The 15,947-nt window shown below is 44.9% G+C and overlaps 1 protein-coding gene across 1 annotated transcript in view; it reads right to left on the minus strand.

Moving 5' to 3' along the window:
• LOC124136473 (myotubularin-related protein 9-like) overlaps nt 1-15,947 on the minus strand; it is a 225,149-nt gene that overhangs the window by 53,964 nt on the left and 155,238 nt on the right. The window contains exons 10-11 of the mRNA XM_046502392.2: nt 7,154-7,292; nt 583-667 (exon numbers count right to left, since the gene is read on the minus strand). Coding sequence (XP_046358348.1) covers nt 583-667; nt 7,154-7,292 — 224 coding nt within the window. The remainder of the gene's footprint in view (nt 1-582; nt 668-7,153; nt 7,293-15,947) is intronic.

Raw genomic sequence — 15,947 nt, forward strand, 5'->3', positions numbered from 1 at the left:
AGTAATGGGTCGCAATGTGGATTTATCACCATTATGGCCAAAAACCTTTGAAATAAAGTAAATAAATTCTTGCCCAAAATCTTTCAACAAACACCACCTTAACTATTACATAAAGTCACATAAGGAGGCCTTTAACTGCCCACATCTTGCTCTTATATCAGTACAGCCAGCCTTCAAGAAACTGCAAACTCAAAGGATTTCAAATCATGTAGTGAATCAACGACTGTAAACAAGCTCCTCAGAACAGAGCTCTCTACACTGATACAAACTGAATTAGGGCTAGTGGCTTATTACAGCAATTTGACTGAATAAATATGGTCCTTAATATTCTTAGACGTCTGTAAGTGTATTTTATTGTTAAAGCTCTTAAAGATAGTCATCGAGTCACTCTAAAAACACTGAAAGATCTTAGTAGTGATGCCTAAATAATTCATTCCCTTTCTGCATTCATCAGCAGTTTAGATTAAATCTCACAATGCATTACGGTAAACACTACACCAGATATGACCTTCAGCATGTTTAGGTGTCTTTGGTTGATTTGAGATACAAAGTGTTAAGAGAGAACATTGATGATTTTCTTACCGTATTGAGAACTGTATGCATGTTGAAAAAGTAACACCAGAAAGTTCTCGTTGAATTCAAAGGAACAAGGAAACTGCTGCCATATCTGAACAAACAAACAGGTGAAATCAATGAGAAACATGTCTACATTTGATCATTCAAAATGTGGAAAAGTTGAAAATAAGACTTTGAGACCATGTCCGAAGCAAAGCCACACAACACACTTTAGAAAGCATTGCGCCCAGAGAGATATTAACACTGATCAGGATTCTACCAGCAGTGTTAGTGAGGCCATTGTTGGGACCATCATCAGGAATAGGTTTGTATGTTCCAAGCTGTAGAAAGTACCAAACCAAACTTATTTCATGAGGGACCTAAAGTTGATACGAAAGGGGAATGAGTTTTGTTCCCTATTAATTACCCATCCTTTTCAAACTTTGGACAATGCCCCAAAACTTCATTTTTTGAATTCTCTAACATCGGAAGCAAAGTGCATTGTAAAAGAAGTGCATGGTGAATGATTTATTAAGTATGGCAAATTGGGGATGCAACGCCTACATCTATCATGGACTGAGCTGTAAGCAGTCCTACATGCCGGCTGTTGCACCCCAAATGCTTGTGATAGGTAGACTGCATATAAATGGAAATATCAACAAGGTACAGACATTTATATGGCAGTGAATACGGATATAATTATAGCAAATAAGGCAGAAGTGAGATCAGCAAACCAGGCCAATGAGCAGCCCATTACTGGCCCATCAAATGAAAAGAAAAAAGCAAGTGAAGGGCGAAGCCTCCTTTACTTAATGACAGATGACATAATAAAGCAGTGAAAACAAGCATGAAATACTCATATCCCCCGCCAATATTACATCTCCAGTTGTGTGCAATGCATTAGCTCCTGTGAACTATGTTCACTGGACCTTTTTGTAAATAGCCTAATTGCAGCACTAAAAAAGATATTACTGTTGTTGAATACGTAACTGTATTTGTGATGAGTTGTGTTACTACTTAAACAATAATCAGAGACATAAGGGAGTTCCTACTTTACTGAGAGATCAATGAGAGCAGGGGTCACCATGATGATACTGAGAAGTACAGCACCAATCATCTGATGATCTGAGTAGTAGACTGGAGTCTGGGATGCTACGGCACTGGCATGATCAGTAAACAACAAGTCTTGTATAGCTCCAAGACAGTGAGTTGGAGAGTGAATGAGTTGAGTCATGAAGTTTCAGTTTTTCACTCAGATCACAGTTGCTTGGAGAGATCCTGAAGTTTCAGCATGAAGTTAGTAAGTGAATGCGACAATCATGTCCATGACACTTTGGGAGGAACATACACACAAGCAATGCAGAATCTTTCCAACAAGAAGGGAAATGTATTCAATGCTGAGAGATGACATTATGTGCCAAATTTGGTGAAGCAATATTGTATGGTTTTCAAGATCTGCTCCGGAAACGAGGACTACTGCCATTTTCAATCTAAGTCAAAGTCGGTGCCATGGAAACGCAAAAAATCTTTTTTTTAAAAACCCAAACTATCAAAAGGCACCAGTTTGCCACTAGACCTATCTATGTGCCAAGTTTGGTTAAGATATCTCTCATGGTTTTTGTGTTCTCCTTGAAATGTGACGGACAGAAGGACAGAAAGACGGACGGACGGCACCCATTCCAATATCCCCTTTCCACTTCGTGGCAGGGGATAATAAAATATTGCACCTAAAAACTGGAGTGGCACATTAGGGTGTGCAACGCAGATTTATAATGGAGGGAGGCTGAAGGGGTTGTACAGGCCAGCAGTTACACCTCAAATGCATGTGAGAGGTAGACTACATATTAAAGTGACATAATATGCATAGTATGCATAACTACATGTTATAGTACTAAGTCAAATAAGTACACAGGGTAAAAGTCAAAATATACAATGTAATTGAATAAAGGCTTTTAGGTGGCAAGATAACAACATTAAGCTTACCCCAAATGAGGCTTCAAGATCAATTTAAATTTGGCAGGCTAATTTGCAATTGGCAAGTGACAACCGAAAGGTAAAAGAGTTAAAGATTGCACATAGCGAGCTAAAGTAGCTTAAGAGGTATGAATGTACTGTGTGTATACCGTAGAGGACCATGGACCCAATGTCTGGATGAGATTATCATCTACAACATTAGCGGCTGCTGTAGTAGTTGTGGTAGTTGCCCCGATACGAAAAGAATGGCCATTGAAATTTTTACTCCTATAACCGAACATGTTTAACTAGGAAGTTTCTGTAAGAAGAATTTCTTTGTGAGAGGATAGCCCTTGGGCGTCACAAACAAGGCTGGCTGTAAACAATTAACTTTGTCCCTAAGATGTAAATAGTAAGACAGCCTGTACAGGTTTAAAGTAATCATTGTCAAAATAACTATCCTGACTCCCTTCGGGTATGGGTCGGTTTTTTGAAGACCTGAGAGTGAGTTGAATGAACACATTATCATCACAGGTTGTTGTCACAGTCAAAACTGGTCCTAACCGTGAATTTCCCACATCGAAGGAAGCCGAAGAAGACTGGTACTACTACGGCCTGCATCAGGCTGTCTACAAAATGAGAAAAACAACCCTCATGTAGGGACTCCCACAGCTTGGTTAGGATGCCCATTGGATAGGCACTCGTTGTCTTGTCGGGTGAGTTTGCTGCCACCTGCCCTTATGTGGAAGAAACAGATCCCAGCAAAGAAGTTCTCGATAGTAATATATGCCCTGCAGGGAGGAATAACAATAGTTCATGAAATTGATCAGCACCTATTCTGTTACAACTGGATACAGATGATGCTCCCAACATAAATTGTAAGCTGCAAGGAAGTGTCAATGTAGAGTCTAGGATTAGGTCCAAATATTTCAAACAGTGTGTTGGGCCTAAGGTTTTCTTTTGAGACAAAGCGACTCCTAAACTGTCAAACACCTTGCACATAGTTGTCATAGTTCTGTAGCCATCGCTGTCGGATCCATCAAAGGTCAGAAAATCATCCAACAAATGCAATATGTGCTCCACCCCATACACATTCTCAGCAATCCAGCAGAAGGCTGTGGACAAGTAGTCAAATATCTTAGGGCAGGATCTACACCTGAGGACTAAACGTGTGAAAAAGTACATCTCATTATCCCACTGCACACCATGTAAATGCCACAGTGATTGATGAATGGGTACTTGCCTAAAGGAATCCTCAATGTCAAATTTACATATCCAAGAGTTCTCACCTGATTGCTGAATGTCAACTGCACAGTCCAGTTTAACATATGACATCTGAAAGTTATAAACTGTGAGATGTTGAAAGGCCCAATGACATAATGTTTAATGCACTCAGCTTTGAGCAAATACACTGACACCCTCTGGATCGTCTCTTGCCGTCTTGTTGTTGCACACCACCGTTTTAGACGGAACAGTATCAATTCTTGTCATAAGTCCAAACTTGAATCTCCCACAAGAGTGTCTACAAAAAAATTCCTGTAGCAGTTGTGACAAAGCTTTAACATTAATAGGCGGTGGTACAAGGTTTAAGGTCATCACCACAGCTTCCCGAAGAGCCATTTGCCTTTGTTTGGAGGCTTGCCCTTGCACTCCAATTGAGCATGACGAGCCCTACACACTAGACACACATGCATGAACAGGCATTGAGGCCGTGAACAGCCTTGGTCACCATAAAAGCAATTGCAAATTTCCTGACCTCCATGGTGCACGACTGGGCGACCATGTGTATTCCTGTCTGACCTACATCCTCACCTGTCTGAACTGATTTGACGACGTGGGCAGCTGTCTACACTATGAAGTGCACTGGAACATATGGTACATACAGACACTCTCCGTCCAGCCATGATGGAGACATTCAAGTGAATATCAATGAGTGGCTGCTCTGGATGTGAATGCCTGGTGATAATCATGAAACACAGCGCCTCCATATGTGGAAGACGTTTCAGCAATATTGGCTTGCATTTTCACCCTACTGTCTGGGTCCCGCTCACAGAAAATCAACATGTATCTGCCAAATGCAACATGAAACTCATTGATAATCAGGGAGCAAAGTCACCACGTTAACTATGAGTCCTTAAATCTAATTTCATTCCCGTCCACGTCAGCAACCAAAAGTCATTATTGTCCTGATGAGGGTCGTTTAAAAGGAGCGCCAGATTAATGTAGCTACCCTCCTGGATTTGTTGTCTTGTGGTTTCAGCTGCGGTGACCACCCTAGGAATATCATGAGATGCAAGACGGAAACAGGGGAGTCGCCTTCCGGAAACATCGTCAATACTGTTGGGGTGGTTGGCCTGAGTTGAGATGATGAACCAACAAGGCTACTGCCAGCGCTGCTACTTCCTGTTGAAGTCATCTGATGCTAACTTGCATTAACTGGGCACCGCCATCTTTAACAGTCCTGGATGTTGACATGGTCGCAGGCACAACATTAGCACATGTTGTTTGATGATAGTCCTGACGACCAGACAGAACTCCCTGAACTGTAGTCGTTGTTGACAGATGCGAAAGTTCGTGGGCACAAGTAACCCTCACAGCTTTGATGATACATAGCATCTCTTTGCATGGGAGTGAACTCACCAGCTGGATATCCAATTTTCCCAGCATTTTCCTCATGAATGGAGTTGTTCAGTCCTCCTGGGGCGGTAAGTTTCCTGACATAGGACAAAGCCAGTGTCTCTGTGACCTCTGATTTCTCAATTGCACAGTCATCCGAGACGATCTCCTGGTCTGGTGAAGATGGTGATGCAGTTTTCCTTGTCCTTCCCTGTGTATGGGAACGACCATGGTTCATAATGCTACCAGAGTACGGGGAAATTTGTAAATGATTTGCTGCTAAACTTGCCAGAAAAAATGACTGTGACCAAAGGGCTGCGAAATAGTGCATGTTAAAGCAAAGCAATGATATAACTATGCATGACCAATTAAGTGAGCAAACTGCAATGTGTTAAAAAGTTCTTTACGCGAAATAGTTTACTTATTGTTTTTGCCTCATAAACAAACAGTGCTGACAACTTCGAAATTAGATTTCATTCCAACTGTGCTTTGAGTGTTTTCATGTGAATCCGAATTAGGTCTATAACTTAACAGCATGGGAATCTGGATCATGGACAGAATTGCCGATGTACTGCCCAAGATACCACAGCCATGGAGTGGAACATTTTTGTGTCCAGACATGAGCATAATGTGTGTAGGTGCGATGTTACTGTTGAGTGTTTGAAGTGTCCTTACACGCACTATGGTCAGTCAAATGTGGGTCAGTGGACAAATTCGCATGCTGGACCATGTTTATCATGATTCCAAGTTTATTTTTCTTCCCACCGGCTGACACTTGAACCAACCCTTACCACGTCGAGGAACTCCCTTACTGTGAGCCAAATAGAAGGGCTGTTCAGCAGAAGAGAAATTTGTTGGGCGTAAGGTTTTGTATTTCGTATTGCATTGGGACATTGGTATGGGTCATTGGATGCAAATCATATGCCATAAGCAATTTTTGGATTGCAACCTGTTTATGTTTTAGTCTCAAGTATTTTAGTATTCCAGATATGCTTGACCATCATGATCTGTCTTCAGTGCAACATTCCCCTAATTTATAGTTCCATGAGGATGGACAGAATGAAGGTTGTTATTCCACCACAAAGTGCTGAGAATGGAGTCAGGGATCCCCTCACCAAGTTAACCAGTTTCCCAAAGTTTATTTATTTCACTTTGTGTCACAGCTTCAGCAGCTTTCAGTAGGTTCCCCTTACCTTCCCATTTTCCATGTTTTAATACTGACATAAACACCTTACCTGAGTCGTCTTAAGTGGCGACCAATACTCAACCAAAATCCCCGCAAAGAGGAGAATTCATATTCATCCCCGCTTGGCTTCCTTGTATTCATGTATAAATCTTGACAGAACTTGGTTTTATTCTACTGGAGGGATAGTTTCAATAGATCTGGTGTCATTAAAAAAAATAATTTACATGTAATGTGTATTTTGTCTTCTTGTCCGTGTTCCCGTTTTCAATTCTTTTGACATATCATCAATTTCCTTCTTCCAAATCATATCCAATAAATTCTCATTTGTCAGTGTCTAATTCAATATCATCTTGTCGAAATAGTTCGTGTGGAAGCACTCGAGACAGATCGAAATCATGACAAATTGGTGATTTGGAGGACGGGGCCATTGACACAGTTTCTGGTAGCATAGGAATTCAGTACCAATGTACTTGCATTTCTCCCAACTTTGTTTTCACCACCAATATGTAGAATGTGTCCAAAGGTCTAATTATATCCTGAACCCTTCCAGTAATTTTGCCATCAATTTTCACAGGTGTCATCAGTTGGGGCCATGCTTGTTTTCATAGAAACAACAGCAGATCTGCATATTATAATCTTGCATATATTTTCAGCAAAATGTGTTAAGTTTTCAATAAAAACAACTGCAAAACTCTTTTGTATTATTTATTGTCAAAATAAAAGCTCCAGGTCTACTTTTTGTTCACATTTTATTCTTTCATGAAGTGTTAATTTGTATCTGTCTAAACATTTTTACACCTTGCACATGAGTTGATCATGTAAAGACTGCCAGTGACTACTTACCTGCCACACACTGTCTAAAAAGAGAAGAAAAATGGGAGACTCCTGGCGCTGCTTGGTTATGGCATATGCCGACTTGGAACAACGACTGCGAAAAGGATGCCCTGCCTGAATCCATTCACGTTCCACAAGAGCCTCAAATCTGTAAATAAGAAACTGTGTATGATGAAATTCTAGCATTCTGTCATATCCCCTAAAGGATTTTCTCAAGTTTTTATGCATAAAATGTGAAAACATAAAATTACTTAAAGTACTAGCTCTAAATTGCTTGTCATTCAATTCTCAACTGAAGTCTAAGATGAAAAGGCAAATTTAATCTTCCAACTGTTTACAATGCTTCTATCAAATAACAGTTTCAAGGAAAGAGTCTGGTACCATCCATCCTCATCAGTTAAGTCCATATCATTCACCTCTGCTTTATAGAAAAAATTGATATATGCAGCCAAATTGTACTGATTATTTGTCAAAATAATGTTAGGCATGATGACTAATCGATTGGAGCATACGTCCATCGATATATATATATAACTGATATAACTTACAGAACACCCATTATTGGAAGGTTGTCTGTTACAATACCAGCCATGACAAGTTGCTCATAAAACCAGGTGCCCAGGTTGGTAAAGGCGTACATCAGGATGATCTGCGAGGGGTGTTCATTAAAGATTTCCCCTGACCCACTTCTGATGGACCTAGTGGAATGAAACTTGGCATAGGTATTAGTCTTTCTCCAAGAGTTTCACACTTCTCCCATAGTTTTATGCAACTATGGAGACCTCGCTTGTAAAAGCCCTCATTTTGCGTCTCAAACCAGGACTTGACTTCAGAAATCAGTGTTTCATCATCTGTGAAACGTTTTCCCTTCAAAAATGACTTCATGGTTGGAAAGAGGTGGAAGTCAGATGGTGCAAGGTCAGGAGAGTAAGGAGGATGTGGAAGGATTTCATAGCCACAGGACCGCGCTTCTGTCTGGGCAACATGAGAGTTGTGTCCTTGAGCATTGTCTTGCAGGAGACGGACACCCTTGGTCAGCATGCCACGCCTCTTAAGCTTGATAGCGTCCCGCAATTTCCGCAGCAGTGAAGCATAATAAGCTCCTGTAATTGTGGTACCCTTTGGCAAGAAATCCATCATCACTACTCCGTGCTGGTCCCAAAACACCGTGAGCATGACCTTGCCTGCAGAGGGTTGGACACGTGCCTTCTTTGGGGGTGGTGACTCCACATGCTTTCATTGCATCGACTGAACTTTAGTCTCAGGATCATAGTGATGGACCCATGTTTCATCCTGTGTGATAAGTCTGTCAAAAAAGTTTGCCTGTTTTTTTTGGCACATGTCCAAAAGATCCTTTGAGCAATTGACTCGCTCCTGCTTTTGGAAAGGTGTGAGCAACCTGGGAATCCATCGTGCAGGCACCTTATGCATGTTCAAATTGTCATGGATGATTTTTTCCACAGACCCTACACTGATCTTGACATCTTGTGCTAACTGGCGAATAGTTATACGTCGGTCTGCCAAAATGGCAGTCTCCACTTGATGGATAGTGTCCTCATCAATGGCTGAATGGGGGCGACCAGGAATGGCAGCTGTTTCCACAGATGTCCGACCACACTTGAACTGGCGATGCCAGTGTTTAACAACGTCATATGATGGGGCATCTTCCCCATAAGTTGCTTTCATTTCATCGAAAGTTTCTTTTGGTGTGCGACCTTTCAAATATAAAAACCTAATCACTGCTCGGTATTCTACTGGCTCCATTGTCACACCCTACTCGATCATAACACCTGTAAAAGTGGTAAGATTAATAGTTCGGTGCTGCAAATTCAGACATAACCCATAGATACATGTATCATTACACATATGAAATTTCAACCAAATATGATTACCCTAAGTGGTTTAGGGGAAATCTTTAATGAACACCCCTCGTACATTTTTGCTTAGAGCAGGATGGAATACATGTCGGTCCTAGAGACGCAGACTGCTTCTTGGCTATAATATGACAGAGACAGTTGAAATGAGTTGGGTTTTACACCACTGTTAACAGTATTCCAGTAACATCACGGCATTTCAGCATACTGTGGCAGGAAAGCCTGATGTCATGCAGGCCTCTGACGTTTACAACTTTGTTGAAACTCATGGGTACAGGTATGGTGCTGACAAACATAATCAGGTGAACCAAAATTAAAACCCATGATCCTGAGGTTTCTGGCATTCCCAAGTGATTCCCAAGGGATGCAACTCTGTACAGCGAACTGCAAAACCTTTGATGACTAGGCTACCCGTCCCCCTCAATAGAGATAGGGCTCTAATCTTCTGCATAAGTGAGTCCAGCAAAGTCGAGTGCATGAGTCTATGACACTCTAACTGCAGTGGGCATAGCTAGAAGGAAAGCTGTCTTTCTGGATATCGGAAGCAGGGATGTCCAAGCTATTGGTTCATATGGTTCGTGAAGCAGAGCAGACAATACCACAGACAATACCATCAATTCACTTCAAGAAGGCACATGGAGTTCAAACATCTTCCAGGAAGAATCTCGTCAGTCTGTTAAGAACTGAAGGTGATTTCCTTCAGTCAAACCATCTAATGAAGCACTGAGGCAAAGGCTGATCTTTATCCCTCTATGGTGCCATGACGAAACTTATTATCCTGCCGCAGATTTAGTAAGAAGTCAGCCACCCTGGGTATAGTTACATCATTTCCCAATCATCTACTTCTTCCTCTCTACCGACAGAGCATGTCCCATCTGCTGTCGTAAATGTTGGATGAAGGTGGTCACTAATAGGCTGTGGGCTAGGTATGACCAACGAGCACCCCCCCAACATCCAAACCCCACTAATTTTTTTTAAAGCCCATAAACATACTTAACATGATTTTGAATGTTAACAAGAAAAAAGTTGGGACGAACTTGTTGTTACAGCCCTTCAAAGTATGGTACCCTATATCGCGTTTTCGCCCTGTTTTGCCGTATATCACTTGGGGGTATCATTACATTTTGTAGAATTTTCCTATTCAGAATATTCTATAAGTAATACGTTACCACTGTTATACCGAGGCTGTTGTTCCCCACAACTGCTCTTATAGCGAAATCTTCCAGAGATCTCATTCACGTGCTTAGCCACCTAGCTGCCATGTGACACCCTTCCCTCTTGTCTCTTGCGAGAGCAAGTGCTCGGGGGACGGATGGGCAGCCGCAGCCCAGTGGTAAAGTATTACTTATAGAATATTCCGAATAGGAAAATTCTACAAATTACATTAAGTAATACGTTACCACTGTTATAGCGAGGCTGACTACCACAGTAGGTGGTGGGGAGCACCTACAACCCGAAACCTGACTGCTCGTGTTCCTTCTGACCAGCGGAAGTATACAACAAGGCGGAAGCACTCCATGCGCATGCTCCCAGCTTGGCGTTTCCATATAGGGATACCAAAGCATACCGTGAGGCTTAATCGTTATTGCCAAACGATTGGTGACTCCAAACGGCCCCACTGGATAGGTATTTCATCGCCGCAGCGGATGAGAACACAGTATCCGTGTGAGCTAAATCTTAGATCAGGTTAAACAGTCGAAAAGAGGGAAATTAATTTCATATATAATTCCGTATATCCCAAGAACAAGCCTACTTGAGGGTATGTAATAGGCGCGTGACAGACAATTAAGTTAATAATTGTCAAATCAAAATAAAGAAACACACAGAAAGCCGCACTCACCTTTCTGAGGTAATGATTGGCAAAAACCGAGTCAGAACGCCAGTAACAACCCCGCAATATTCTGTGAACAGATATATTGGAGTGTAGGGCAAATGTTGCCGCTAGCGCCCTAATCTCGTGCGGGTTTGACCCCGCAACCGGTAACCCCCGAGACCGGTCATCAGATTGATGACAGAACGAAGCCATAACGCAATTGAGTCGCGAGTTATGTCAGCAGTCCGATTAGGGTTACATGATATGAACAGACGGTCACGCCCTTGTCTGCGTTTATTCGAAGCCTTAAGATAATACTTAAGGGCCCTAACCGGACACAGCGATCTGTCCTCGGTATCAGCAGGATGAAAGATTTCTTTGAGTGATCTTACAGTGAATTCTCTCTCAGTTTGGCCAAATTTCTGATTCTTAGCGACGAAGCCCATGAGCAGCTCCAGGCGGACCGCTCCTTCGTCGCCCCTATCGAATCGTACTTTGGTGACATCGAGTGCGTGAATCACAGACACACGTGCCGCCGTGGCAAAGGAGAGGAGAAATGCTGTTTTCTAAGTCACATGCCAGAACGAAGCACTACTCAAGGGTTCATACGGAGCCTCCGTAAGTGATTTCAACACTAAGGAGAGATCCCAGGCCGGTGCCCGAAGGCGGCTCTTTGTAAGATCTTGCTGCTTGAAACCCTTGATAATACCCCGAATCACCAGCTCTTTTGAGAGACTGGTACCCATAGCAACGTCCCGTACCGTAGCAACGGACGAGACATGGTTGGCAATGGAACCCCCGGAGAGTTTCCGGGTCTCTCGTAAGTGAGACATGAAACGAGCAATATCCTGCACAGATGTTTACAACACCACCTCGTGAAAATAGCCCAACGTGCATTATACACCTTCTGGGTAGAATCACGATGCATACTAATGAATGCCCGAGATGCCCAACGAGAAAAACCTTTACTCCTCAGACGCTCGGTGACAACATCCATGCGTGCAGATTGAACTGCCCTGCGTTTGGATGAAGCTGACGGGTGTGAGGGTGGATCAGGAGATCCGGTCTCACAGGCAATGGAAGTGGCGACTGCGTGATCTGGGCCAGCAAGTCGGGGTACCACGATCTCTTCGGCCACATGGGCACGATCAGTAACATTCATCAGCGAACTCCTCGGAGCCGTTTAGAATGAGTGGTATTAACGCCGTCGGCGGGTAAGCATAAGCGTCCATGCCCTTCCAGTCTAACGCGAGAGCATTGTGATCGATGGCCCTCGGGTCCCGTACTGGTGATACAAACAACGGGAGTTGATTGTTGAACCTGGTTGCGAACAGGTCGACCATCGGACGACCCAAACGTTCGCACAGCACACTACTGGGTTGAGCATCCACTGTGGGGCTCGGATCGTGAGGCCTCGATAGAGTGTCGGCCAGTACGTTCCACACACCTGGGATGTGATGGGCGCGTACCTGGCACAGGACACTGTCCACCAGAGCGTAAAACTCAAACGTGAGATCGAGTAGCGAGTGACTGTGGGTTCCCCCCAGTTTGTTCACATAGGACACTACCGTCGTGTTGTCGGTCGCCAGCATGAGCCAGGCGTCGACGAGACGATGCTTCCAGTGATTGACTGCGTTTATCACTGCCTTGAACTCGAGGCAATTGATGTGAAGACCTAGTTCGTCTACGCACCACAGCCCCGAGCTCCCCTTCCCCTCTAGATGGGCGCCCCAACCCACTAGAGAGGCGTCTGTATACAGGTTCAACGTGGCCCGGAAGGGCCGCATAGAGACTCCTGATAAGACGTTGCAAGGGCCCGCCCTCACTCCAGATGCAGTCGGTGCCGATCTGGGAGGGCAACGGACGCACTGTTCTCCTCCTGTGCTAACAACTGGATTAGAAACCGTTGCAGCGGGCGGAGTTGGAGATGACCCCGATCAGTGCAGTCCTGGGCTGACACAAGTAGCCCTTACAGCTGTTCCCAAAAGTGAACAGTCTGTTGCACCGCTAAGACTTTGGCAATCATCTCCTGAATCTTGTGCCACCGGTCTGGGGGGACAAAGAGGCGATGGGTCACCGTGTCGAACCGACCTCCGATGAACTTCAAGTTCTCGCTCTTGGGGAGATTGACAATCCACCCCAATTGCTCCAAGAGCCGAAGTGCGAAATCGAGTTGACGTGACAGGGTGGCCGTCATTCGATTGGCCACTTGCGAGTCGTCCAGGTACGCGAAGTACCTGACACCCCTCCTGTGGAGGAACCCCACTATGGGGGTGGTTAACCGGGTGAACAGCCAGGGAGCGGACGAAAGCCGAATGGGAGTACAACCCACTCGTAGTGCCTGCCTTGAAAGACAAACCTGAAATACTTGTGATGGTCCGAGTGAATCGGAACATGCAGATAAGCATCCTTCAGGTCGATCGAAGGGAGCCAGTCGGCTGGCATGATCAGAGCTTTCAGGTCCGCCAAGGTCAACATTCTGAATTTGGGCGGCTTGTGCAGGTAAAACTCGTTTAACGATTTCAGATTGTGAATCATTCTGAGTTCGGCACTGTCCTTCTTGGGAACGCTAACTCCCATAGCGCCCTCTTCTCCACCAACCTGCTGATGGCAACGGGGCGACGGTGAGCAGCGGATCCGCTTTGAGATCTAGCCGATAGCCATACCGGATCGTGTTGACCACCCACGGGTCGTCGAACACTTGTTCCCAATTCTCCCAATAAGTCTGGAGTCTGGCTCCGACAGGGGAAGGAAAGGGAGGCCTGACAGGCTGCGGCAGGCGCAACTGTCCAGGGCTGAATGACTCAGGTTCGTAGACGTGCCAACCGAAGCTGGCGCTGTTGGCACACGAACCTTGCAAGTGAGAGTCATTTGGAGGAGCCCTTACCGTCCCGAGACGGCTTAGGCTTCCCCCAGTGTCCCTTCTTCCCCCGGAGGAAGAAGACACCGACCCCTTGGACTTCCCGGCCGCAGCATCCTGAGGGGCACTCCGTTTAGGGGCACCACCCAGGCGTCTGTGCAGAGACCAAACCAGATCCAACGTATGCCGCGAAGCCGCGGCAGACGAAGCAGACTGCTGTTCTTTTAGAACACCAGGGATCCGATTATTTAACAATGTCTGCGCAGACCAAGGCTGCGAAAGTAACACCTCTTGGTTGGCGGCGTCCAACCCAGAGGCGTCAAGGTACGCTTGCCGCCTCAAGAAATGGCACGTGCCGGAAAGAAAGGCCGAAGCCCCGGCAACGTACTCAAGGGTTGCATTCAAACCGATTAAACAGTTATAAATGCGCTGGTCTCAGTCCGTGGGGGAACCTTCGGCCAGACTGGCCGCTGCCACCAAGTAGGTGTTGCCATGTGACATAGCGAGCATGGAGTGTCGAGAGAGGGTGTCCATTTGCTGTAAAGTTGCTTGAGTGACTGTAGCAGCAGGTGGGGCACGGACACCGAACCTCTCCACATGGGCCTCCGCGGTGGGACCCCGCCTCGGGGAAAAGCCTTGTCGGCAGACTCGTCGAAAACCTCGGAAGAACCCACAGAGCCGCAGATTCCCCGGGGTACTGGCTGGGGCCGTGGCATGTCCTCAAAGAGGTCATACACCATAGCCACATGGTCCTTAGTCGATAACGGGAGTATTGGCTCGGGGGAAGGACCGGTGACTAAGGTAGCCGCCGCCGTACCCGTGGACCCCGCGTCCGAACCCGCAGCCACCGAAGGGGCCGGGGACGGAACAACCAGGGCCTTATCCTGAGATAAGGCCGCCAGTTTGGAGTCCACCAGTTGAGATAACAAAGCCGCGACGGAATCCCCAGACAGCCCAAGGGCCGCCAAGGGATCCGCCGCCGCCGTGGAGGTAGTGCCTGCAATGGGCGCCCGACCGGACGAACCGGCCACCTCAGGGGTGATAGCAGAGCGCACGTATCGCCTGTAAAGCGCAAAATCCTCCGGCCCCAGAACCTTGCACAGGGTGCACCGGGTGTCCTCGCAAGGGACCCTGCACTGCGGGCAACGATCGTGAGGATCCCGAGAAGACAAAAACTTCTGACAGGCGCCACAGCGCCTGTTAACAGAAGTAACCGGGGTGCTGGACAAAGGATCCATCTCCATGTCAGACATTGTTCTTTGAACAAAAAACAAAAGATGGTTACAACACACACACCAAACATATTCACAAACGTATAATAGCGAATACATAAAATAAATATAATATATATATATATATATATATATATATTAATAGGTGATGCAAAAAACACCCCATGATATACCACTAAAGGTGGACGGAAGAGACAAAGTGCCGATGCCACACCCCGTTAGTAGCGAAAAAAGGCGGGGAAATTTTCTAAGTGCAGTATAACGAACGCCCCGTAATTTACAGTTTACTTAGGACTAAGAAACAGTAATAAATATCACCAAGTATAGGCAGGAGGCGGAAAACCGTAGAACGCAGTAGAGCAGTCGATTTACACGTCTTGCTATGGCAAGCGAAGAGACAAGAGTGAAGGGTGTCACATGGCAGCTAGGTGGCTACGCACGTGCTGCATGAGGTGATTGAGATCTCTGTGGAAGATTTCGCTAAAAGAGCAACAGCCTCGGTATAACAGTGGTAACGTATTACTTAATGTAATTTGGGTTGTCATCTCACTAGTGATCCAAAGTGTGATATACCACTGGAAGCCATATATAAGTACCTCTCCAATGAGGTATCAATAATTGGTATTGAGTGAATATGGACCAACCCATGGCAAATCGAACGTCATATATCCCAACAAAACCAAATTCTTCTCGCAGAAACCTTTAATCCGGTATATGTTCTAGGTACGTGTGCCTGATTCCACTATAATCTTGATGTAGGCTGATTATTGATCTACTTGTGGACAATCATACAGAATACTTCTTGACAACTCTGATATCACTCACTTTTGTATGCATATAAGAGGTTCACAGTATAATGCTCGAATCCATTTCAGAACTTTGAATGAAATGGACCTATGTGTTACATATTCAAGATGGCAACCATAAAGCTGTGCAAAAAAACCTGATCATAATGTAAATGTTATTTATTTCAGCAAATATACAAATCAATTTCTTGGACGCAGGCTTGATATTTTGACAAATT

The sequence above is a fragment of the Haliotis rufescens genome, unplaced genomic scaffold (assembly GCF_023055435.1).
Source record: "Haliotis rufescens isolate VD_foot unplaced genomic scaffold, xgHalRufe1.0.p SCAF_1, whole genome shotgun sequence".
In the NCBI taxonomy this organism is placed as follows: Eukaryota; Metazoa; Mollusca; class Gastropoda; order Lepetellida; family Haliotidae; genus Haliotis; species Haliotis rufescens.